This window comes from Diplotaxodon limnothrissa, linkage group LG15, assembly GCF_057381915.1.
Source record: "Diplotaxodon limnothrissa isolate DT_005_m linkage group LG15, D_limnothrissa_male_GT1.1, whole genome shotgun sequence".
In the NCBI taxonomy this organism is placed as follows: Eukaryota; Metazoa; Chordata; class Actinopteri; order Cichliformes; family Cichlidae; genus Diplotaxodon; species Diplotaxodon limnothrissa.
The window spans coordinates 22,282,012-22,309,830 of NC_140610.1; the positions used below are offsets into that span (position 1 = coordinate 22,282,012).

Sequence of the window (27,819 nt, forward strand, 5' to 3'; positions counted from 1 at the left end):
AAACAATTTAACAGGAGAGTAACCGAATAAAAAGGAAGCTAAAACCTTTCACCTTTTCACTCGGTCAGTCTTCTTCAAGTATGAGTCGTTGCTGTCCCTTTCAGTGGAAGTCGCCTGAGATAAAAGTGTTTTACAGTACAGACAGCTGCAGCTTCAGCAGCAGAGCAAAGCTGGAATACACTGATTCTTACGAGAGCTTTAAGCTAGGAGAGAAAAACACCAAGCTACACCGCTAACTAGGCCAGACGCATCACCTCCACGCTCGCCTTTATGTATATGTGCAAAGCAAATGATAACATTATTATTGACTGACCCAGCACCAGGAAGTGACCATTTTCATAAACTGCTTATACATCATTATAACTGAGCGTCGCTGGAGCTGGATCTTCCAGTTAACTTAGCGGCTGGGTTTTAAAATCTGTCAATTAGTCATTTTATTTACATTATGCAGGTTATGAAGGTCAGCTTTTCCAGTAAACTGATGCAAATCTAAACATCACCCCTGAAGGCTCACGGGCTGCAGCTTCAGCAACAAAAACACATCACTGGCAAAATTATTAACACCAGAATTAGTTCTCTTTTTCAATAGGTAGCTTTAGGTTTCCCCTTTTTAAATTATAACTTAATGGTATATCATCTTTTTAGAAGCATCCCGCATCCTGCAGGACAGCTAACGCTTTCAACTTTGGCTCCTGACTTTTTTAATAACCAAACTGACCTTAAAGTATATCATTGTGAATGGGAAGCAGTTTGTAGAGCAACAGCTGACTGTTCAGGAGGACATCAATGGCACCAATCAGCTGTCTTCTTCTTCCAGTGACTAAGTGCTTTTGTAACAACCCTGCACCTCTCTCCTCAGAACTCCATCCCCTCGTCACTTTCACACCAGTCCGACGGAGCATCGGTGCCGAAGTAACGATCTCCGAAATTCCCTGAGAGGAGCAGGTGAAAGAAGACGGGACAGAAAAAGTTGGACTTTTCTTTATTGTGTTCTCTGTAGTGGGTGACATCCGTTGCGAATATGGAAGATTTTAAAGAACATAACTGCCTTTTTTTTTTACCTTTTTCCTAACTTAATAAGATTATAAGCTACACTGTGTACAGAGAGGCTCATTTATAATCACAGTGGGAAATTTCTAAGATCATTTTTGCACCTTTGCTGCCACTGATTTGGATGTGAGACTACAGTGTGTATAAAGAACAGAGCTCTTTCGAGCAAATGTTTACATTGTAAACCTTCCCAATAACTCCCTTTACCTTGCTATTCAAATATTTATAATCCTGGCTAATAATCTACTTTAAATAAACCTAAAACACACCGCTGACTTTTCTGTGGCTTTCCCTAACTCGCAAACAACCTGCAGCCGCTCTGCTGGTGCTAGATTTTGTCTGCAAACGGTAGAGCTTTCATCCATGCAGCAGTGGTTTTGTACTTTGTGTAATTCACAGATGATTTACCTTTTAATGCCTCTTATTGATTTATAGGTGACCTTTTCTTATAGCCTCCCACTGTTTGTCAATAAAGGCTAAAAAATACATTTCAAGGCCAGAGTGCAAAAAACAAACTTGGTTGTTGATCTCTTCCAGCTCTGCAAAGTCCATTAATTTCTTCCATTAAGGCCTCTGACACAGTCCTTGTTTCTTATCAGGACACTTTACCCTAGATATGCTGTCAGTAAAGTTTCTTAACATACTGTTTTGTTTTGTTTTGGGCAAAACCAGAAGATTTATGGGGCTAATTATGCTTAAAACTCTATAAATCATGTTAATCGTCTATTAAAAGTACAATGTTTTTCAAACAGATGATAAATGAACTTTGATAAAGCCAGAGTGCATGTACTCACCGATGCCTGGTATGATGTGGAACTGGTCGTTGACCTCCTTGTCTACGGCGGTGGTGATGATCCGAACTTTAGGGAAGGCGTAGGCCACCGAATGGACCCCCATCTCAGCCATAAGCAGGGACAACAGGAAGATCTTATCCTCAGCTACATCGTGGTCCTTCATGTGGAGAAACACAGAACTTATTTCTAGATGATGTCGGTGAAAGAACACATCCAAGCAGAATGAATAATTTCATATATTTACATAATAACTTCAGCTTCATTAACAGCATCACAGGGTAATAAATACTAATGACCTGAGCCTGCACAATGTTTGATAATGGATAAAATAAATCACCTGCAGCACTTTTATTAAACTGATGGTATCTTTTAAAAACAAGCATTTCATTGTTTGCCTACCCTGAAACAGACACTTCAGCCCTGAAGGGTTGGAGCTGGCCAAACAGCCTAATCCCTGCAGTAATCACACTAAGGTAGCTTAGAGAGAATTTAAAAACATCAGCACTTTTTAGGACACCAGTTTTCACCTTTATTTAACCAGGAAGTGAAAGTCTGTTAGCATAACAATGTCTTTTTGCTCTTGGGTCAAGAAATGCAATATTAACCTAGCACGTATTTTGAGGTACGAACAACTGAGCTGTGAAGACGTGGGGCCAACCTACCAGCAGAACTCTGACCGCCATGAGCGCAGCAGCTCCAGTGGACACGGTGCTGTCCATGAGGATGACGTAGTCTTCACTGATGTCTTTGGGCAGACGAAGGTAATGAAGCTGGAGGATGGAGAGAAAAAACAGTGAGAAAGCTTATTAAATCTATACAACATAAAAATCTAACTTGTACAATAATTAGCACTGTGGAAAAAAATAAATCAAACAAGCAACTTATTAAAGAGACAACCCTGTTTGAACAACAGAGTCGAACACGAAGAACCAGCTAGATCTGACATGTAAAATTGTGTTTTTAATGTTGCCACACTGATAAAACTTTTATAGTATTGCCTAAAACACACACACACACCTCTGGTTCTCCTGTGTCATGATTGGTCTGAATGAGGATCTTTCCAAGTCTGATGTCTTTACACACAGCCATCAGAGCCTGCTCCATGGTCTCTCCCGCCCTCAGGATAGAAACACCCGTTATCTGGAAAAACAGACATTTTTGTGAGGTTTATTAGAGCGATGCAGCTTATCTGGACCAGAAAACACTAAAAGGTTTAAAATTTATGTGCACTTAAACCTTCGGCTCCTCCAGATCTTTACATATGTGCAAAATTATCATCTTAAGTTAAATGTCCTCTTATTATAGTAACTGTTAATGTCATCTTAAAGGACTTACTCTGTTACCGCACAGCCTCTTCCCCTCATAGATGCTACCCTGTGGCGTTTCCACAGACACTGACTGCAGAGGAGGAGAAAGAGCCAAGAGGAACAAAAGGAAATTAAAGGCTGAAGTAAAACAATCTTAGCAAAATCCCAAAACGTTGAATCTGTTCATCTGGACGTAGCATTTTCAGTGGGAGAAACATTTCGTCAATCAGTCTGAAAACGCGACGTCCAGATGAATGGATTCAACCTAGCTGGATGACTGAGCAAGCATCAAGACAAATCTTGGCAAGAGTTGATGCTGCTACTATTGAAAATGTTATTAGTAGACTTCCTGTTCAGAACAGAAACGCCAACCTGCTACGGAGCATAAGCAACAGTAGAAAAAATGTGCTCTACAGCAGCGGTCCCCAACCTTTTTTGCGCCACGGACCGGTTTATGCCCGACAATATTTTCATGGACCGGCCTTTAAGGTGTCGCGGATAAATACAACAAAATAAAACTAGTACCGGTGCTGAAAAAAAAGAAAATTTATTCATAACACACGTGAAAAGACCCAGGAAAACAGAGTAAACGATAAAAACGATAACAAAATAACGCTGAAAACCGATAAAAACCCTGAAAACCATACATTTCACACCTGAGCCTCAACTCTCGCGGCCTGGTACCAAACGACTCACGGACCGGTACCGGTCCGAGGCCCGGGGGTTGGGGACCGCTGCTCTACAGGAGTAAGAGCAGGAGTTCAGTTAAAAATCTTCATGCAAAAACTCACCTTGAGAGGCAGGAAGGAGAGGGCATGCTCTATCAGGAGCCTCATTAATCTCTTGGAGTAGAAGATAAACTCATCTCGGTTAGTTTCCCTGTTCCTACACAAACACAGACGGCAGATGCAAACAGGATGACCCTCTGCTTTTTTATATTTTTTAAAAAGAAAAGATTTTTTTATGGCCTAATAAAAAGTCAGCACCATTACACTAGCAAGCTCCTGTTTGATTATAATTTTTAAAGAAATAACTTTTAAATATTTTCTTCTCGTGATCCACATCCCAACTGCAGCGGCTCTATAGCTCAGAAAACTGTCACTATAGAAAGGTCCTGTCTCTTATTTTATTTTGAAGTGGTGCCCACAGTAGGCCTGTAAAAACGTGTAAAGTACAAGAGGTGGTTTGGTTGCAAATCTGCAGCTTCACAGGTAGGTGTCTCTAAATCCTACTCACTGGCCAATTTTAACAAGACTTTGCTTGTGAAATGAGCGTATGAAAGAGTGTTCGTTCTGACCTGATTATGGTGTGCATGCCACGGACTTGTGGCGTGCTCTCCATCACGCTGAGGGTTTTGGGTAATGGCTGACCCTGGTGAGCTGAGGCCAGAGCCGATCTGCGGCAAACAAAACACATTCATGCATCCAAAGTAAGAGACGTGTCTACATTCATTCAACTAAATACTTTTACTGGATTTGCAGGTTAACTAATCAGAACCAATCAGTTCATTTTTCATCTCTTTTTTTATTATTCTGAAAGAAAATATTGAAAACAAACTAGTATTGTAGGTTCTGTAACAAATATTTCAAAATGCCAGGTATTGTACAGCTACTCAAATATGTACTAATACAAATGTAACCTAAAATCATTTCATTAATTCAGGAATTGATTTAATTTGTACTTATTTGTTTTTTTTATATTTAAGTGACATCTAATAATCATCCAGCATAGTGATGTAATCAGTCAGCTGACCGATGAGCCAGAGCTACCCTGATGTAAACAGAAAGGCTTCAATAGATGCACATCAGTTCTCATATCTGCTGTTTAAAAAAGGTTCAAGTGTCATTTTCATTAACTGCCTTGAAATATCAAATCTGTAATCAATGAGCAACTTTTTACACCAATAATCACAAAATCACACGACACAGAACGATGCTCAAAGAGGTTATATTAAGAAGCTGCAAACATCTTAAGTCCTACCACTACAGAGAGTGCACTGCTTACAAACACCAACGACCAAACGCTCTGCAAAGCAGACATTTTAAGGTTAACTGATGAGGGGCCGGTTTCACAAAGATAAGCAGAGTTTCCTTTTTTAAATAAATTAGCCAAGGCGTCCATCCATCTCACCAGTCTGTGTAGATATTAACTGCTATAATCAGGACTAATGTCAGTGGCACTGCTTCCTACACGAACGATAAACATGTAGAGCGGGCGGCTCTACGGGATTACAGCGTTTGGCCACCCCAGAATAAGCATGAGGCATCTTTGTGTAACTCGCCCCACATTACACGGTTTAACAAGCCTTTTTGATTTTAAAGCAAAAGTCGAGAAAGAAGCTGATTCTGTGTGTCAGCTGCCAGACTTTTAGAAACACAGCATTAAAAGCCTTGCTTTATTTAAATCAGTGTTCCCCCTCAGACACTTCAGGAATCGACAGCATTGCTCTGAGGGGCAAATTCAGAGTGCAAAAGTACATGTCAATAAATGAAGGACTTGATCCTGCCCTGGCTTTTCACCTGATGTAGAGTCTTTAGATTTAGAAACTGTGGACTCTTCAACTCTATTGCTCCATTGTTCGTGGCACTGGAAGCTTTCTTAAATCTAGCAAGGCTTTTGTTCTCAGAACGTTTTGATCATAATGCCAGATAAAAGTTTGCACTTAAATAAATCAATGCGTGCCATGACCTTGAGGCCACAAACAGAAAAACAATAAAAGCAATCATGAAAAAATTAAAAATTTGGCATATGTGGCGCATACCGTTTCAAACACATGCTACTTAGAATACTAAAGAGCAATGAAACTATTCTGCTTCATGCACACTCTGCTGTTGAAAAATACAGCATGCTTTGTTTTAATTGTGCACAGCTTAGATTAATGGATTTGTGGAATCAAACCCAGCAAACGTGTCGGTTTAACTACAGTCAGAATATGTAGTGCATAGTTTAACAAGTTAAAAAGGCTTGAGTGCATTAAATCTAAGACTACAAATCTGTATCTTTAAAGACTACAACAGTGAAAAAAGGTGCACGAGGTGAGGCTCACATATCCCAGCGCATCTTCCTCTGAAGAAGGTGACAGATATTTGTTTGGTGAGATTAAGTGTTTAAAGGTGAAGGCAGGAGGAAACACAGGGAGGAAAAAAAAAAAAAAAAAAAAAAAAAAAAACACACACACAAAGGGACAAGAGGAGGAAAAAAACAAAACAGAGAAAGGAAGAGAGAGAAGAGTATTAGCAGTGAAACAGCTTCACCACATTGCTGCTGTACAACACCGAAAAAACACATTCCAGCTCTGCACTGAGGAGCACGCTCACTTCAATTTATCTCATGAGTGGGGTTCGCTTAAGGTGACTCAACTTCAGAAACTGGGATTAGTTTCAGTAAAAGCTGTGAGGGCAGCCGGAATTTCTCCACATTCAACAAATCCATCTAAGAGCTGACCTTAGATTTGCTGAACCATTTAACCCACTGAAACTTCAGCTGAAGTAGGCTTGCAAATTCATCTTCGTTCAAGGGTGAACTGAAGCTAAGAACTTCTACTTCTCAGCAGGTTTCATCTCACACATACAGGAGCACATGACCATCTGTGATCACACATAATTTAGGTCTCCACTCCAGCTTTTCTGCAAGTTTACAGCATCCTGTGGACACCAAAAACTGATCTTTCTCCTCTATCCTGCACCATAAAGTCTATTCTGTGCCTCTGGACCAAAACATGTCCCATTTCTTTTTTTTAAATGATGTGAACTGGCACAGGCTTCGCCGAGCTGGCTGCATGTTGTTGTGGTTAGGTGTGAACATGACCTGAGGAACTTCAGCAAACTAGCCAATCTATGTCTGAGAGAACCAAATCAGAATTTGCCTAAGTTCATAACCATGAAAAACAGGTTGTTGGTCCAGAATAGAAGACAGGACATAACGACTTGTCTTCTTCTGACCAATCACATTTGTGCTGGATGTGTTTGCATACAATTCATGTGGAGAGTAGAGACACATTTCTCAGTGATTTTGCTTTTCTCCTTTCTTTCTATTTTAAAATCTAAATATTTAAGCAGCTTAAATAAACAGTTCACAGAACAGGAAGTCTTGGCTCAGATAGATCCTGTTTCAATATTGTTTTATTTTCCAGACAGTATTACATAGTGGATAGCACCTGGCTCTACAAAAACACTCAAATATTGCCTGTTGTCCTGCATTAGCAGACTAGATGATAGTTTTCCAGATTGCTTCTGATCCTATTCACTACCAGGACAAAATGAAGGGAATTTCATTTTCTTTTTCAATTCTGGGATCTCTATGAGACTTTTACCTGAATAAATAAAAGATAACAAGTGTGAATAACTCATTCATTAACTTGTTATCACAATTTCTAAACTTAAACTATGATCAATGGTTTCCAGTGACTTACAGGAAACTATTAAACTCACTATTCAGGTCATATACCGTAGTTATATGACAGTACAAGAAATATTACACACAAAATGTGCCACTGGTCATGACGCTTTAAATGATGTTTAATGACATGTTTTTATTTTAATCCATGACTTGAAAAGTATAGGCTGATTAGGTGTTTTCACAATGAATACATTCAAATATTTCTGCTGAGTAAAACAAATAAAAGATTAAACAGAGACAGAGATGATAAAATCATTATAACCCTCTGACCATTATGAAATCGGGATAAAACAGAATTAAGTGAAAAGGCAGGTGAAGCACTGACATGTGTATGAGTTTGTAGTAAAAACAAAACAGTTTAGTCTTTGCAAATAAAAGAGTGAGGCATTCTTGAAAATGTAGTGGCATAAAAGAGCAGAAAAAAGATGACTCTGAGGATGTGGTAATAAAAAAAAAGCACCAACAATCGTACCTCACAGTGATCTCACGCTGGAATGGTTACACAGCATTCAGCCAGGAGAGGAGGGGTCGTGCACGTACAAGGAGACACACACACACACAGACACGTGTGTGCAAACAGCGAGAAACATAAGAAAAAAACAAAAAATGAGACAAGCGGCTTGTCAGAAAAAAAGGATCATTCACAACATAAACCTCTTCCCAAAAGAGAAACAAAAAATTCACAATACACAATAAATGTTTGCCTGTGGAGAGTCGTACATTTGAACAGACAAACACTTCAAGTGTGAACTTTAATTTCATGTTTGGCTGGACAAGAGTTTAACTGTCATATATCAGCTTTTTATGACCACTTCATTTTACTGTAGAAACAACAAGTGAAAACAAGCGAATTATTTCATGAGCTGTCAATTTTATATGACCAAGTGCGAAATAATGTAGTTTAAAACCACAGTCGTGTCAGAAGTACTGATTTAAAAATCTGCAACTTTCTGGATACACAGCACTATGCAAAGGTCTTGAGCCACCCCGTCCTTTATATATCAATGATTTAAAACACAAGCAAAGAATAGTGGTAATACAGTTCAGAAGGCAAAGAAGAGTTGGTATTCTTTCCTTGGCCAACAAAGGAAAGCGCATAATGCCAACGTTTGTACTTTCCATATAAATATAACCATGAATGTGTTTTTTAATTTAAAAAAGGCATATTTTAGTCATTTTAGTAAAGGCAAAGAGAAAAATATACATGCTGACCTGTGTGTGCCCGTCTATTTCTCATTATTACATACTGCACACACGCCTGTGAATGTGACAGATGCTGTGGGTGTTCCGGCAGCGACCATGACTGAATGTGCTGAATGTGGAGCAGATCATTGTTAGCGGTAGATCAAAAGGTGAGTGGATGACAGAACAATGAGGTGAGCTAAGATGAAGGACACGATCTTTCCTTAAAGGGTCATTAATTTAAGGTACCTACTTAAGACCTCTAACCACGAGGTGTAAAAGGAAAAAAAAAGCATAAAAAGACGTCACAAATCTTCCTCCATCACTTCAAATGGCAAAAGGGAAAAGTGTCCAGGAATTTTACTTTCCTGATTTTTAGTACCCTTAATTACTTTTAGTACTATTTTATCATAAAGGCCACTGTCGCTTAACTTCATCCAAACTACTAAAGCAGAGGAGAAAAATATGACATCAGCTAATGTGCTCTACCATCAGATGGGAAAAATAGCAGCATGTGACATCGTGTTATTGTCCACAGCCCATCCTGTTCACCAGGTTTAAATTCCTGCAACTTCTTCCAATTTTTCAAAAGTTCAAGTCAAAAGTCTGCTGTGTTCGCACAACAGAGGCAATCCAGCACAGGACAAATGCACACCTGCAAGTGGTCAAGTGGTGTGTGTCACTACCATGAAGGTGCCAGCGTTCAAATTAAAGTGAAGTGTATTTTTCATTTTCTTTTTTATAATAGGTGAAAAAAAGAAAAAAAAAATCAAACTTCACCTTATTGTTTGTCCCAACTATGGACCTGACATGTCTGATGAATCTTAGATGTTGGGATGTTTTGGTAAATTTGCCTCCGTCTTTTATTTCTGTATCATTTCCCCCAAAATAAAAATAAATAAAGAAGAATCTTTTGCAGTCAACGCCCCATAGGCCATGTTCACACTATTCCACACCAGCCAGCACCACACTTACTTTGAAAGGTTAAAAAAAGATTGTGCTGAAGTAATCATAAAGGCATTCCCACCTTAGAGTTTTTAGAAGAATATGTACCTACAGTGAAAGCCGGTCAGCAAAATATAAGAAGCTCTATCTAAACATGTAGGAATAGTTAATGCCAGCTTTAATACATTCCACCTGTCTGCAGAAACTACAGATCATAGTATCCTTTATAAGCCCATGCAATTAAAGCTGCAATTTTCCAAAGTAATCCCTCACATCCTCAAATGACAAAATGATAAAAACATAAACATTCCTTACCTTCTCCAGCTGACTGTGTACGTGCTGAACAATCAAATCCAAAGCTACAAAGTTCTCTCCACCTGCACATAAAAAACAAGCGACGTGTAAAGTGCTGATAGAGAAGAGCGCTCCTGTGCTTTTCTATGGTGAACTAAAAATACTGCCACTGACCTCTGGGAACCACGATGTCAGCAACCTGCACAGTGGGCTCAATGTACTGCTCAAAGGCTGGCTTTACAAATTTATTGTACTGTTTGATGATGCCGCTGATGTCCCGTCCACGTTGTGATATGTCCCTCTTCAGCCTCCGTATGAGGCGGATGTCTGAATCTGTATCTACGAACACCTTCATGTCCAGAAGCTGGCAGACAAAAGCCAAAAGGAGGAATCACTCATCGACCTGTAACATTTTTATATGCGCAGTTTTTTGCTTTTGCTGCATTTATTTGATCATTTTATAGTGATTTCATGTTTCTGTATATGTATATACATATTACACACAATGACTATCATTATTGATATTAGGATATTTTTGTAACTCTTTATGGGGTCAATACATTTAAGGTGCTGGCCCCATAAAGGCACCACCAGTTCAGGTTTTATATCAATACTAGTAGCAGGCTTTTCCTGCAAAGTTTTTGGGTATCCTTAAAGTTTAAGCACCTGTGCCCCATTTACTACAGTAAGCTGCAGTTCTCCTTGATTTGCAAAAGTATCGATAACAGCATCACACACCCACATACATTAACAAGACGCTCCATCAATGGTCCAGTACTTTTTTTTTTAAATTGCTGGCAGCGGACATATTTATATCCTCTAATAGCATCTGTTAACATATGTCCGCCCCTAGGATTCTGTTATTGTGGCCATTTCCCTGTAAATAATGGTTATTCGGGCTGAGTACATAAAACTTTGGAGTTTGTGTGAACAGGCTGAATCCCATTCAAAGGCATCTCTTTTTGCGCTACACATACTTTACTTATGCAGAGTACTGTTGGATCCACTGAGGTCACTTCTCTAAGGTGAAATATGTTGCAACTTGACTCTATATCTGTATATCTTGACTGTATGTCAAGAAACTTTGACATATAGACTGAAGGAGCTAAGAATCATACCACAAACCTTCCTCATCATCAATGACCTCCTGATCCACAGTTGCCCCTGAAATGTAGCTCTGGTGTGTGTATGTGCTTTTAATTAGAAACTCTGGTGATACACTAGTGGCTGTAGTGCAGGACACTGCAGTCATTTATGTTTGAAGAGTTCTCTGTAGGCCAAAACAAAGTTTCCGTTCATAGAATTTCTGAAGGCAATGAATGAAAGATGTTTTATTCATTATTTTACTGATAGCCTTAGATTACTGTCTGAGCATTAGTAAAAATGACAGAAACAACTCCTGAGAGCTGCATATTTATTTTTTTAAAAGCCTGAACGCTTCTAACAAATGTCACTACCCATCACTTAGGGAGTGTTTTATATTCCCAGCTCTCTGCAGTAAACACTTGATCTTGATATAGTCAGAATTTAAAGTGGGACATTAAATGTCCCATTTCCATTTTTTATCCTTATATGCGACTAAAATAACATAACACGACTCTCAGTGAAAAATATTATTAATAGTATTTTTTATCTTGCACAAGAAGGATAAATGTATTAAAGAAGAAGAGGAAGTAAAGAGCACAAATTGCACAGACTTCATTTTTCAGTCTCAATAAAGTCAGTGTCCGTGAAAAGGCACTTTGAGCTGCTTCAATGATTTGACATTTTTACATCGGAAGCTTGACGCTGGGGTCGGGACATGCTGAAGAATCTGAGGAAACACCAGTTATCATTGCAGCTTCAAAGAGAAAGTCAGCCCCGATGCACCAACTAAGCTCCACTAAACTGAACCTCAATTCAGCAAAGCCAGAAGACAGAAGACAAAAATCAATGGGGCAGCATCACAACAAAGGTGGGACAACAAGGAGGCAACACAAAGAACTATAGATGACTTTTGAAATTAAAAGAAGTCTGTGTGTGATTTAGAGGAGGACGGCAGTGGGAGCGCAGTTATAACTCAGTTGCACAAAAAGCCACTGGCTGGCAGTTCAGGCTGCTGTAAATCTGACAGACTGACCAACCAAAAAGGTGGCAGGTTGCTGGATAAGCAGTGCTGTCAGCTTGGAGCAGGTGAATGAAGAGTGGCCTGGTCCCAAAGGTTAGACAGCAAGGCTGTGGCTCTAGATCATTTCCTAACCTAGGAAAGCTCCCAGTTTTCTTTTGCCAAAGTGATGAGGCTGGAAAATTGGAAAGTTTTCCTTTGATGCAGCTACAAGCCTTGAATGTGCAATGAGCAATGAACACCAGGGAAATTTGTGGATTCGTTGATGACATTTATGATATAGTAAAGAAAAGGTGGAAATTTGTGGATTTTTTTGGTTTAAGTACAAGTGCAGGATTACACAACATATCATACAAACAATATTGCTGGTGGGTTCAGGACTGGGCATGAATACAACTGAAAAATGAAAAGCTATATCTGTATCAGGAACAATACACAAAATCTTTTGCTCTACACTTACTATTGTTCAATCCAAACAAAAAATAATCTCAAACAATTTTTTTTTAAATTAAAACTGCACATTTTTCTACTGGAAGTATGCCTAAAAATGAAAAACCAAAGAAAAAACACCACTGGCTCGGTGTCCAACGCTGTCTATGCAGATGGTTTGTGCCAGCACTGCTTTGACTTCAGGAACTACTTCTTTTGTTTTTAGCACGGGCAGGTCAGATGTCATTTTAAAGACCATTTGATGTCCATTCTCACATAAGATGGTCTTAATGGTACCACGTGCACCTACTTTGTGTATTATGTATTGTAAGACGAAACCTTGAGCCAAAAACCAAAACAAGAACAGCTACAGAGCAGAATTTGGCACAACTGAAGTTTTATTTTGATTGGCTTCTAATTGTTTGAAAATTAAATTCTTTAAGATTTATTTTGTCTCATGTGACAAATGCATTACTGCAGCCACTGTTTGTGTTTGACAGGATAGAAAGATAAGGACTCCAAGTTAATTCAACTTGATTTTAAATAAAATATAAAATAATATGGAAGGCACGTGTGTATTATCCAAGAAAATCATTTGAATGAACCCTTCACTGATGTAGTGAATCAAATAATATTTTTCTGTGCTAGTAGTGTTTTATTAAGCCTAAATAAATGAACGGGGGAAGCGAGATGGAAAAGATCTATTATAAAACCTATGCAAATTTAATCTGCAAAAACAGCAACTGACATTTAGAAAATACATATATCAATCATGATTCAAATTCAGATCAACAACATACAGACAAAAACATGACATCTTTAGAAAATCCAATGAATAAATTATCTGAAAAACAAGCTGCTTCATCACAATAACTGAAAATTCCTCCTACTATGAAGCAGTCTTCCATAATGATCTGCAACACTGACCACAATGGTTTGATAGCGTGAGAGAAGCACCAAATCCTATTATTAACCATGTCCTTTTGCAACCTCTTGGTTTCTTAAAGGAAACCTCTTTATTAGCATATCGGATCTGCAGCTGTAATTGAATTCAATTACAAGAATGGACAAAAAACACCATTGATCACATGAGACGCTGACTGCTATTAACTTAATCAGATGGTAATCAGCTACACAGCCGGGTCTCAGGAGAGGCTGCCTGTCTTATCATCACAGTCCAGCTCTCCTGCTCTCTCACACTCACTCATACACAATAGAAGAGGCTGGAGAGAGCGACTGCAGGACTGATTAGCAATGAAGAATGCCTCTTTTTATAAGTGTTTATTCCCTCTGACCCTCAAGAGCATTGCAATGATGGCAGTGTCTCCTTAGCCTCCTAGCACTAGTCTTCTCTACACATCCATAAAAATGGATGTAAATATCAGCTTTAGGAGCCTAAAAAGCAAACTTTTAAAATAAAGCTTAATTTGAGTCAATTTCTGCATCACATCTTATTTTTATAGTCCAGATAAATATACACACACCCTCCTACCAGCACATCACCCCTGTTCTTCAGGAACTTCACTGGCTCCCTGTGAAATTCTGGATAATATAAAAACTTCTTCTGCTCACCTTCAAGGCCATTCATAACCTCGCACCTCCTTAACCTTTCTGACTTGTTAAGCACCACCTTTTCTGCCCGCTCACTTCAATATTCTTCTATCCAGCTTGCTGTGCCTTCCTTCTGCCTCACCACCATGGGAAGCAGAGCTTTTAGCTGCTCTGCTCCCAGGCTGTGGAACGCTCGACCCCCAGATATAAGGAACACTGGTCCTTTCCCATAGTTTAAATCTCAACTCAAAACCCATCTGTTCAAATCTGCATATTCACTGTGAACCCACTGTCTGTTAATTTTATCTTGTGCTTTTGTTTTATTGTTCTTCATTTTGTCATTTTTCCATTATGTGTTTTATCCTATTGTAAAGTGTCCTTGGGTGTCTTGAAAGGTGCTTTATAAATAAAATTTATAACCATTATTATTATTATGACATAAATATGAATATACACTCAACTTCTTGTTAACACTAACCAGCCAATCACATCTCAACAACTCATTTTAGCATCAACAACGAGCTGAAGTTCAATCCAAGCATCACAGGTGATTTAAGTGATGTGGTATGTGGCTGTTGGTGCCTCAGACACGCACATTCGAAATATTCTAAGGAAGAAAAATGTAAAAGAAAAGTAAAACAGAGTGGAGGGGATACTGATATTCTTACCTTGAGCAGCTCCTTGTTGGCGAAGGCTAGGATTCCCTCAAAGATGACAACATTAGCACCATACACAGTTTTCTGTAAGAGGACAAATTTAAGGACAGGTTCACATTTTTCCCCCCACTTGAAGCTGCACTTGCAGTGTGTTCATGTTGATTGTACTGGTGAACACAATGTTTCTTAGGTTATTAGTTACAAAGGGATAGGGGTCAAAATCCTCCAACCCCGCACTGTGTGGACACCTTGAACTAAGTGGTTCATTAACTAAAAATAATTTCAGTGTCATAAGTGAGGATATGAAAATTATTCACAATTAATGAGCTACAACGAGTGTGAAATTAAACATTTATGATACAATACGGATGCGTTTTAATTAAGAAAAAATACACTTGAAGGTCAGAAAAAAGTTGTTTCCTTTTTTTTTTACCCAAATATATTTTTAAAGTATTCATTCTTCATGCTGGTCATTTAATGTCCTTTTACTTTGAAACACAAAAATAAATCGAATGTTTTGTTTATACAGTTAAATTTAAGCTGTTAACTATGGATCGAATAGAATTAGAGATGTCTGTAAAATAGTCTTCTTCCACACAAATTGAAATAATCCACCTTTACTTTTTGTTTTGGTTATCCAATTCAGAGTCAGAGGGTGAGAGTCAGGGTACAAACAATAAAATAAAAAGAAATATATGAAGAATCTATGCGATATTTTACATTTCAAGGCACATGAGTTCTGGTTTAATCCAAGTTCAAAAACACAAACAGCACCACTGTAAGTTGCAAAATTGTCCTCCAAACTATTTGTGATATCACAAAAACCCAAACATCTGGCCACATCTTGGACTGTGACTTAAAAAAAACTTAAAAAAAAAAAAAAGCCTGCATCTACTTGATTCTGTCAAATTGTCCTGGTCACATACAGAACTGGGAACAATAAGTTTAAACTTGTGGGTTGTCTGTGTTTTCTTTGTGAAACTATGACTTGCCAGATGCACAAGCCTGGACAGCACACTGCTGAAATCTGTGACATATGCAAATCTGGTCTCCTGCTCTCAGACATGAAACCCTCTGCTTTCAGATAAACATGATTCCTGCATTAACTCAACGTAAACCAAAGAAAACTATGAGACTTAAGCAGTTATTTTTTCTTTTTAAATTAAAGGAAACACAATATCCTTGGTAAGGTGCAATAAATGAGATAAAAGACACTGCCCAAGATAACACAAATCTACTGTATATAAGATGAAAGCATAAAACACATTTACAGATGATTTTTATTTGCCTTCAGACTTTTACAGATGTCAGTTAAACACTGTCACTTGCATGTGTGTGCATGACATACAGCCACTGACGCACAAACACAACCTCAACCCATGTTTGCTTTACTAACTTATCTGATGAAACTCACCCAGAACCAGTTTTACTACCAGGCGTTTGAGAAAGAGGTTAATAACCGATTCAATCGCAGACAAAATGGTGCAGAGTATGTCACAATCCTATTACCTTTCCACGACCAGCTTCATGCTGAAGTCAATAGGCTGAACACTTTGCTATTGATTTTGAGAAAGAGCGGCGAGAGAGGCAGAGGCAGTGTGCACAGTTTGAGAGAAAGTGAACTTTAAACAAACAGATGAGTGTTTATTGATTTATTCATTTCCTCCTTCTTTACTAAGAGATGATTTAGTGGCTCTTTAAAATACTTACGTGCCAGTGCTTGAAAGAAAGAAAGAGAGAGGGAATGTGACCTAAAGTTTTACCAAAGAAGAAAAACTAAGTTGCTCGCTCTTGTCCATCTGTATTACTGCTTTATAAACACAGCCTGCAGCTTGATGGCCCTCGGCACCCTTGAGGCCTGAGTCTTAATTACATCCTCCCCGTTACAAAAGGCCCATAAAATGATCTCAGATCTGAGGCGATTTCCCATGTGGTGTTGTGGCTTTCAGCCATGAAATTACATCGCAGAAAAATAGACAGTGAGCTATGCCGCCTGATTGATTCCTCACAATGCCTCTGGGAGGAGATGCTGGGCTTAATGTACTGTACCCTAAAATCCTTAATAATTAGCAAATTAGCAAGCATCTGAATTTTCACCAGCTTAAATAACTGAAGCATCCCCGGAGGTGTTAGGTGATTTGTAGCTGTAATGTTCATTTTTCTCCTCTCAAGTGTTCAGTGCTTTTATTTCAATGAAGACAGACTACACTAAACTAACCGAACTCAAGTGAGTGGAAAACTGCTTCTCTTCTCACGACTTTGACACATTTGGGAATATTCTAATAATACACATTTTTATCAAGTCATCAGCTTCAGTAGCTGAAATAGCTCACAAGTTAGTTTAAAGCAACAACGCCACTGAAAACTACTCCTCTATGTGGAGTAAGGCAGGGACTAGTAGGTGGTTTATGGGAGCAGACCAAGTGTTTCTATGTCTTCCCACTGTAGAAACCTCGCTGGTGTCTCATGCTTAGGCATAACTGATGACTCTGTTCTGGTCAGAGTTTGCACCAATCACATGAAAGTCACAAATGAAGTTTTTTTTTTTCTTCCTGTCAACATCGTGTTTTCACATTAAAGGAAGCATAGGAGGGTTTTTTTATGGAAAAACAACAGAAAGGTTCAGAATTCAATAGAAGTTCACTTGCATCTGAGACCTCTGGAAAAATAGTCACTGTCGAATATATTTAGGAGCACATTTGCAAATATCAAATATAACATATTCAGCCTAAACTGTTTTTTAAAAGGCTGAGTGAGGATGTCTATGACACACACACACAGGCTGCAAATACACGATGTCCCCACCCAGACAGTAAACCCACACTGGGAGGAAGAGAAGCTGAAAACAGCAGCGCCTTTTATTGTGATTGCCATGAAAACCTTTGCACCTAAAAAGCCAATAAGAGACAGTGGGGGGAAAAACATTAAACTGGACATTGCCTGCTGGCAGTGGGCATCCTAAAAACTGAGAGGGAACAACAACATTAAGAACCACTTTAAAAAAAAAAAAAAAGCACAGCAGAAACAAGACCAAGAACAGCAGCGCAAAAATGAAAAGAGCTCAAAACTAAGTCAGAAATTGATCTATATGGTGGGCGGGCTTTTGGACTTTGAAGATTAAGTTCAAGGAGATTTTTTTTATTTGATTTTATTGATTAGCATTCAAATATCTCAGAGATCTAATGTCAAAGACTGTGAGTGAAGAGAGGAAGTGGTGCTGAGAACAAAGCAGTGAATGTGAATACTCTCTGTCTGTCTCACAGGTAGCTGAGATATCAGGTTTAACATTTATACAGTCCTGCATGTCAAAACAGCTGATCCTTCATCAGTAGAACAGCATCCCTAATCTTTGTGTAAACAAACAAACAGCAGCCTGAAGGACCTTTTAGTTCCTGGGAAAAATGTTCCTGAGACAAGCACTCCTGGGGGCTTTGGATAGGAGACGTCTGCAGATGACTAGCCAAGACCAACCAAGCAAAGTTATGGGAAAAACATCTTCTGTTATGCTTTACGAGTGTAATCATCAATTACACTTAATCTGTTTCATGAGGACTTTGTGGATGGGATTTGATCACATGACTGACTGAAATTTGCAAAGTGTTCACAACAAAAAGCAGATTATTCTCAACTGAACCCTCCCCACTTTAAACCAGAGTACAGAGCACAATGTGACGAATTAAAACACAGAGGTAAACCAACCAAAGCTGTAAAACCTCTGGAGGAAAGTTTGTGTTAAAAATGCAAATGACAGTAAAAATGGTGCTCCGATTGGGGGAAGGTTTCAGTTTCAATCACGAAACTGAAATTTTCAATCACGACCCAACACAGTGTTAAAGTTAATCAGAGGGTCTCACCCATTCTTTGCGTCTGGAGTGAGTGGTGAAGTCATAAACTGGCACTTTGATGCTTTTTCCCTTCTTCAGCTTTCTCAGGATGTTGACCAGCAGCTCAAAGTCGAAGGCATCGGGGTGATCGAAGTTGTACTCATTTTTAGCTGCCAGCTCCTGCTCTTCTTTATTCAACACCTGAATGACAAAGAGATATAAAGAAGAAAGGAAATTCACACACTGCAAACCAACTGAGCCCTTTGGTTTCAGGTATTTCAGGTGCCTGAGATGGATTTTACCAGCCAGTTTGCATTATCTGTTTTCTTGGGAAAAAAAATCTGAGAGATGACAGATATCCAGTCACAGAGGGCTAAGCAGTACAATTTATATTTTCAGCAAGACTCTTTTCAAATCAAAAAGCTCATTACTTATTGTGGCTTAAATACAGTATGTGAAATAATAGTGTGTCTTGACTGCAGCACTAAAGCTGCTAATGAGCTAAAATGCTATTAATCACAGTACTTATTTACACTTCAGTGCTTTCAGCTGCTTTTTGTACCTTGTAGAAAGAGTCCATTGAAAGCAGAACCACCCAGGGGACATCCAGCGCCTCAATTATCTTATTGGCTACTGTAGTTTTCCCAGAGGCACTTCCTCCACACAGACCTGAAAACGATGGAAAGAGAGAATCACAACACTATTACTGATGGATAACGACAATCTGCTCGACTAGTGCAGAAACGTTAGTCTGTTATATTAGAAGCAGACAGCAAAGCTTTCACTGGATACTTTTCTTTAAGTCAAAAGTCCAACACAATTCTTTTGATAATAATTTTACTTCTCATAATTTCTTCCACCACTTCTCTGAGGTGCATGAAAAGGAATAAATGAAATACTTGGGATTAACAATGACTGCAGCATGAAAGGCACCCAGGAAAACTCATGCAGAAACATTTTATTCAACATCTTGATATCAAGGACAGCAGGAGTAAAAACGCAGGACATCCCTCTAATAAATTAGCACCTCAGTCTATTATATGAATGTCAGTCACAGTTATGCAGTTTTATCTAAAAGGCAAAAAAGTCATGTCATTCATAATTAGGGAGACTTATCTCAGACACTACTGGGTCAGTTTGACTAATGGAAAGATGTGTTTTAAAATATCCTTCAATCCTTGAAGGCCACTGACAGTAACGCTGTGCAGAATAATTAGGAAGTCAGAATTTCACAGTTAAAATTACTTGCTTGATTTCCCACTTGGAAAGCCTCAGCAACCCCGTGTGCCCCACAATCCAAGTTGGCGGCACTGAACACAAACAGTAATACAACTGTAACACTTTTAATCTGCAGTGCCACTGTTATGTATTTGTGACTCACTAAATAAGCCACATCCTCCTGAGAACCGAGGAAAAACATTTTTCTGTTTAACTTTCTTGGTCCACTACAGACATAATGATTGGCTGGGACTCCGAGCACTGACCGAGCTCTATCCATGAATGCGCTGTGGTGGTGTTTTTAAGAACAAAACGAGTATAAAAACATTTATGTATATTGTTAGTGATACCTGAATGGATCTACCTTGCTAAGAACCAACACAAATCCTGTTTTCTGTGCTTTTTCTGGAAAACGGTAACACACTGGAGTGACATCACTCCTGTGTTCCAACATCCAAGTTTGGAGATAAATGTTACGACGTCAGCTAAAGATAATCCTAATCCAGTACTTTTTTTTAATTGTTATGGGACAACAGACTGCAATGTTCCTGACCTTACTGGTACACTGCTTCTGTTTCCGATTCATTTTCTGTTTTCCTGGCACATAAACAGAGCGTTCTCTTTACAACTTTGGACACACCGTGCAGATTATGACCCAGGTGATCATGTCTGACAATCATCCCAATCATCTATTTATCACTGCTTTCAAGTTAAAAATCGCCAGACCGATAGATTTTTGTTGCATTTAAAAAAAAGCAGAAAATACTATTTTGTTCATTAAACAGCTGAAAACCACAGGAAAATGCACAGATTTCTATTAAGCGACTATATGAAGACTAATCATTCTTATATGTAGTCACCACAGCATTCTGACCCAGAAAAAAACCACGAGACAACAAGTGTTTATGCAATAAGTTTAACTGTACGGTTGGTATTCTCAAGCTCTTTTCAAGCCTAACATATGTTGAATGAACTGATGAGTTTGTTTGACACAGATGTCCACATGCGCCATTATTAAAACTGTTACACTTCTGTTACACATGTTATCTTTTCTCTGACTGCTCTGATTGCTATCAGCAAATGTCCCCTGACCACATTATACAGTTCTATTCAAATTATCTGTGAAACGACACCAAAACATAAATGCAAAATCAAAATGTATTCAATATCAAGAATTAACCTGACTGCAGCTGCCTTAATAACTGCTGTCACTATTTATTTAATAGCTGATTGGTTTTTTCATTAATCACTGACACATTCAGCTGTCAGATGCCGACAGGTGGTGAGATAAAAGCATAAAATCAATTATCAAAATTAGAGCTCTTACTGACCCATTACAGTGGCGTAATAATGGCTTTACGTATTTGGGTATACAAATTGGTTAATCCGAGGATCAAATGTTCAAACCAAATTATATCAAACTGTTGGAGCAAACCAAACTTAACATTCAGAGATGGATGGATTTTCCATTATCTCTCATAGGGAGAATTAATGTTATTAAAATGAACACTTTGCCTAAGTTCATTTACTTATTTCAATGTCTCCCTACAAATGTTCCTAGAAGTTTCTTCAAAGAGCTTAATAAACTTATAACTTCTTTCATATGGCAAAAGAAAAATCCAAGAGTCAAACTCTCCTCCCTACAGGCCCCATAATCAAGGGGAGGACTTAGTTTACCAAACTTTAGGAACTATTATCTTGCCTCCCAGTATCGATCAATTTGGATCTGGCTACATGCAGAGAGGAGTGAGGTTCGATGGGTTCCAATAGAACAACATGAGGTGAACCCCATACTATTAAAAGATGTTCTATTTTTAGGTACAAAAAAATGTCTATCCAAGCTCACAAACAATTTGATAATATTAACCACCTTCTGCGCCTGGCAGGAATCCCACTCACTTCTGAAAATAAATATCTCTTTTCTTAGAAGGACACCCCTATGTGGCAACCCTGATCTCTCTCATCATATTGCTGACCCAATATTGCAGGGATGGAAGGACAGAAATATTTGAACTGTTGCCGACTTATACAATAATGATACATTTATTGACTTTCAACAACTAAAGGAAAAATTCAAACTCCCAGGACAAAGTTTCTTCAAATTCCTACAAATAAGAGATTGGGTCAAAGAGAAATCCAAAGGGTTATTCCCCGAGATACCAAAAGAAACTCTTCTTGAAACGCATCTTTGCACCAAACCATGGAAGTCAATAAAAGGAATAGCATCATCTATATATGCTATTATCAATGAAAAGTTACCTGACCATAACAAAGCGTCTATAAAAAGAAAATGGGAGACAGACCTGGGCCATGTCTATGAAGAGGTAGAATGGCACCATTTATTGGAACAGGCACAGAACATGTTAATTTCTACAAATCACAGGCAAATGCAATTTAATATATTTCATAGGATATATTACACCCCTTATAGGTTACATAAAATTGATAATAATTATTCCCCCAAATGTTTGAGATGTAAGGTAACAGATGGTGATCTCCTGCACATGCTGTGGAATTGCCCAGTGAAGAGGTCTGGAGACAGGCCATTGAAATAATCTCAAGGGTAATGGGGATCCAAATTGAACTGGACCCAAAACTATGGATTCTAGGTGACACAGGTTCTATCAATGTGAATTACCATAACAAATATTTTATTTTACTTGCGAGTACTGCAGTGAAAAAATGTATTCTGCTACATTGGAAATCTGAAAATTCTTCAACATTGAGACACTAGATTAATGAGCTAGCGTCCTACTGCACAGCTGAGAAGATATTGCATGATGTAAAAGGGAAATATGGAACCTTTGAAAAAATTTGGGGGCCCTTCCTGGCAGTACTACCGTCTTTGGACCTAATAGATCATAGAGATGACGCAAATCCCCCTGGGTCTGCCTTGATTTGATCCCCGGTTAGGCCTTCCTGACTCGATTTCCTGAATGCTGCAGTTTTATCGTGGGGGATGTTGATTCCTGTGCATGAGAGTTTCTATAGATAGGTGTAAATATGGGCTGTCTGGATACACGAATGTGATGAGGTTGAGAGCCATACAGGGGTAAAGGGGTGGGGGGATGGTGGGAGGGGTTCACATGATGTGTTTTCTGTTTTCTGTTTTGCTCCCTTTTTCTCCTGAGTTCTTTTTTGTTTGTTTGTTTGTTTTTAAAATTATGTAATTATCAATGTTGTTATGTTATTATTATTATTATTATTATTATTATGCTTGTATTTTCTGTGTTTGGTTTTCAGATGTCTGAGGTTATCCTTGAAAGGCATAGATACAAGAGTGTGCACCTGGGAGTGCTTCTGTGGTCACAATGGCCTGCCATGTTGTGGTTATTTGTTGATACTTGCTCTGTCCCATAGTTGTGAGTTTTCTGTTTGTTTGTTTTTTGCTTTGTTTGTTTGTTTTTGTTTGTTTTCCAATTTAAAAATGAAAATAAAGCTTAGGGGGGAAAAAAACGTGTCCTTTCTGCTTCACATTTAGCCATCATCTGGATGTGAGGTTAAAAAATACTGAACGTGATGGCGATGAACAAAAATCATGCAACACGCTTTATGCTTAAGAGTGCAGAAAAATCTGTGAACGCAAACATATTTTGAGCTGAGAGACAAAAAAGAAAACATGAAACCAATGGGACAGATGTCTAAAATAAAAGTCAATCCCTGCCTCACCTCCCTCGACCTCCTGGGTTAAAGACCAAAACAGCAATCTTTCAGGAAAACAATCCTGGGAACGGGGCCAGAACACCCTGCTGGCTGGCAGGAGCGGGTGAAAAGCAGGATGAATTTGCTGTTGTGTCTTTGTTGGTGCATGTGTGTGTGTGTGTGTGCACACAGGAACAGAAATAGCCTACAGAGCTGCTTCAACGACATAAACAACTCTTGGTGACGTGTTGAAATGGGTTGTTTTTTTTTTTGCCCTGATAAGACTCATCGGGGTCGAAACTGCTGACTAGGAAACCGGTCAAAGAACACTGTGGGGCTGCTTATTTCCCGATTACAGCTCTGAAGATGTTCTAGAAATACTAGCTAATCCAAAGTATCACAAGCTCCTGCATAGACAAGAAATTCTCAGCACGTCACCCAGCAGCAAAGCCTAGCCACTGGAAAATCCTGTTAAAACAGATAAAACTGCTTTTTCTATAAGCAATAAACCCAGACTGTAGAGACAGCAGCCACCTTTGATACCTATGAGGCTTTACAATGTTTTTCTGCCATTCACTTTTGCTTCCATCCCTAAATCCATCTGTTCCTGCAACCCCAGTACTTTATATTCTCCATTGTTTCTTGGGACCAGATCAGCACAGTCCCCCTTATGTTACACAGACTGCTCCTTTAAATTGGGGGCCACGGTACAGTCGAGTGTGAAATTGTAACCAGTCATTGCGCGCCATTGACGGTAACAGATTGCCAACTAAAGATAATGTCCACCTCTCCCTCCACCTATCACCAGTCATGCCAGTCTGATGCGTTTAACCACGGTACGCTGGCTCTGCGGCTGTTAAACGTGCACAGGCACACACAGGTTTAGTGTCTCTGTCACGCTCATTTTACTGCTGCTGGGACTTGTCCCGATGCAGATATTTTACTGAGCTGATCAGCAAGATGGCAGCCTGCTGTAAATGCACACACAATGCACCCAGAGCCTCATGAAAATGTTAGATTTCAGTCTGAGAAAATGCAAAGCTGCTGCCCAAGATAACTGAAATGTCAGTTCATTTTGGTAAATAATTATTTGTTTTATCAAGTAACAAGACTAAGAACCAGCAGCCATGCAAACATCGCACTAGGGATGTATTTTGGCACAGCAGTGTTTAGACTTAAATGCCAACAAGATCTCACATATGCCTCGTTTCCACCAGCAGCGAGTGCTGAGCCAACTTTCCCTCAGTGGCTGTACAAAAAGAAAAGACGCCACATTATCGCGGGTCTGATAACCAAATACTTACACAGCATTACCTAGCATGAGTTAGGCAAATATTTCTGGGAATAAAACAAAGACTGACCAGAATCTGCTGACTGCATCTGTACAACACAGTTGCAAAAGCTTCTCCCAAATTCCAGTGACATCACTGGTTTTATTGATAGTGCGCCTGTTACAATTTTTTTTGGCAACTAAAACCAGTTTTTTCTTTTGTGTGTGTGTGTGTGTGTGGGTGGGGGGGGCTCTACATTCAACAACAGCACCATGGTGGTCAAAAATAATAATATGATTCTGTCCCCAGGTATAATGTTCATTTTAATGCACTAGCTACAGGAAGCGGACGAAAGCACCTGAGATTTTTAATCTGGAAAAACTCAGATAGCTATATTATTGATAGACTCTGGCATTCACTTCCTCCTCATCAGAATGCCAGGAGAATGCTTGGCATAATTTTAAACAATTTAAATGAAATAAGATGTTCTCTCACCTATAACGAAGGCTTCTTTGAAGGTTGTCCCAGTGACATTATACCAAGGTGGTCTGCCAGCAGTGTAGATCGTCCTTTTACTAGTCCTCAGCAGAGGAGGCTCTGTCTTGGACTGGCTTGTAGTCCGTTTTCGTGGCGATAGCGAAGGGGTCAAAGGACAGCGGGGGACATGGTTTGAGAGGCCATCCAAGGAATCGTCACCACTTCCACTGGGGTAAAAGAAAGGAAGGTAAGCGAGCAACATTTAACCCTTTTAACAGGTTTTTAATTAACAGGTGACATTAATGGGAAACTAGGATTCACATGTAAATAAGTATATATCACGCAATGTGTCCCTTGAAGGCTACACTGGACCAGTCCCCAGGCTGTGATGGGGCAGGACTTATAAAGAGACATGACAACCATTCATATTCACACCTACATCCAATTTAGAGTCACTAATGAATCTAAATATGATCCGATATGGGTGAGATTTACGCCATGGAAAAAACTGGACAGGGGTGGGTCTGTCACATCATATCACAGCAGCAATGCAGTTATGCAGCTTCAAATAACACCAACAGAAGAGACATGTTTGGGCACCGCAGGGCATCGTATTTTGAACACTCCTCTACATTTCAGGTGTGCGGCTTGACTTTCACCAAAAAACAGATTGTTTGCGTATTTTTAGGCAAGCAAAGAAACACTTGTGGGATGTTTCCAAAGTGCTGTGAGATCATTTAAAGTAATTTTTAGACTCATACTAAGGCTAAGTCCTCATGTTTGCCTGCTTTTTGAACAGTTTGTGTTTGCAGTATGCCATCAGAGATGCCTTGTTCGCTCATAGTGGACCCCCGCTGCTGCTCCAATACAGGCATTTTCATTTTTACAACATATCTGCAGGTTTATGACCACCATTGTGTCAAAAGTAGCCTTTTTCTAACCAAAAGAAGCTCAAAGATGTGAAGCTATAAATGGGTATAAAAAGGGAAAACATTTAGCTAAATATATTCAAAATATTAACTCTTGGGAACCTGCAGATACACTGTTGTCCTGCAGAGAGAGAAGAGGGTCTCTGCTCACTCCGGAGACCCTCTATGAACTCTCCTCTTCACAGGGAAGCATCTGCTGTCGGTGTGGTTGAGGGGGAGGAAGGGGGAACTTGCCGGCCCTCCCCAGGAAATCACACCGCTGCCCTGGACACAGCATGACACTGGGTGGGGAGCCACCATTCACATGAGTAAGGCTGTCATCATTTGGCTGGACTTTATGGTTTACAAGTCACTACAGTTTGAACATGCAGTCAGTTTCTCAGATCGTATTTAGAACACTAAGAAAGCAAGTGTGAAAGCTTCACCACAAGGTTTCACTTCACTAACCAGTGGATGACCACCTACTGGCTATGTCCGTTTTTTATTTATAGTCTAATGCTGTAGCTCAATGGCAGAGAAGGTAGGCCATTAAATATTAACTTGTAAGCCTGCAGAAATAGGCAATAGGTTGCTTTTTGCAGAAGCAAAATATTATGCAAATGTAACACTTTTTAGGCTGATTTATGATTTTATGGATTTCCTTTTGGGGGTTTTTCCCGCTTCTGTGCTTCATGCACATCTTTGTCCCTGTAAAGATAGACACCTAACGTAGATAACTCGCTGACCTAATGTAAATACAAACTAAATGCAACTTTGTATTTTATTTACAATCAGTGCAGCCAAGTTAAAAGAACACCTTCACAGTAACCATCAATTTTTTGAGTGGTTGATATGCATCAAAGTATGCAAGGATCCAAGGTTTTTCATTGGTGCAGTGACATTTCAATGATTCAAAAACTCATGCATTTGTGCATAGATTTAACACCCAGCTGCACTACAGCTACACAGCCAGGTCACCAAGCTGCCAGACAGACACCTGATCCCCAGCACATCCTCAGTGCTACGTGTTATGAATAAGGGGGCGTTAGCAACAAAGCAACACTAGCTTCCGTTGTGATACCATATGGTCAGTGAACATCTAGAAACTGGTGGTAATTAACAAAAACAGACCCTGGTTAACAGTAGCCATTCCTAAAAATAAACATTTGAAATACACAATTTGAAAGTGAATATTTTTTTTGAGATGTGATGGTTAATACGGCCGAATTTAATAGGCCGCACTGAAAAGCTGCCGAATACTTTTAAATGATGAATAAACGCTTTGTAAGTTGAAAACGTTCATAAAATCGTCATTTGTCGCATTAGTCTTGCATACAGAATGAGAGGATCTGTACAGATGCTTATGGAAAGAGACGAGGGAAGAAAGTGTTGATGTAACCACAGATAAAACCTCCATAGAATATTTTACGACCGGGCCCAGGTCTCTCTGTCCTCACTTAGGTGTTTTTTCGCTAATTCTCCCATGTTCTTTATTAAGCTTTTGTTCTCTGCACCCACGACAAAACACAATGCGTGGGTTACACCGAGTGTGGCAGCTAGCTGGACTAGCTAGCTGCCAAGAGCAGTTTCCACCGCGGGGCTCGACAACACCCCCGCGTGCCACAACAGCCATATTTTATTCCTTCCTTTTTTACCTGTCTGACCTCGACATGGATCTATCCCCTTCCGTCCCTCCATCTGTCTGCGGCTCATCCGGTTTGCTGTCGCTGCTGGTTGCTGCCATGTCTGCTCAGTCAGCTCAGCGCGGC

General features: G+C 39.3%; 1 protein-coding gene across 1 annotated transcript; it reads right to left on the minus strand.

Moving 5' to 3' along the window:
• LOC146617499 (uridine-cytidine kinase-like 1) lies at window positions 1-27,812 on the minus strand. Its single transcript, XM_085372175.1, has 15 exons — window positions 27,706-27,812; window positions 25,161-25,369; window positions 19,097-19,203; window positions 18,565-18,735; window positions 14,723-14,794; window positions 10,145-10,334; window positions 9,992-10,053; window positions 8,022-8,038; window positions 4,449-4,547; window positions 3,943-4,036; window positions 3,180-3,242; window positions 2,862-2,984; window positions 2,507-2,614; window positions 1,845-2,001; window positions 1-932 (listed from the first exon to the last, which is right to left on the minus strand). Exons 1-15 carry the CDS (start codon window positions 27,792-27,794, stop codon window positions 856-858), a joined length of 1,638 nt encoding a protein of 545 aa, XP_085228301.1. The 5' UTR covers window positions 27,795-27,812; the 3' UTR covers window positions 1-855.
• Window positions 27,813-27,819: the final 7 nt, after the last annotated feature.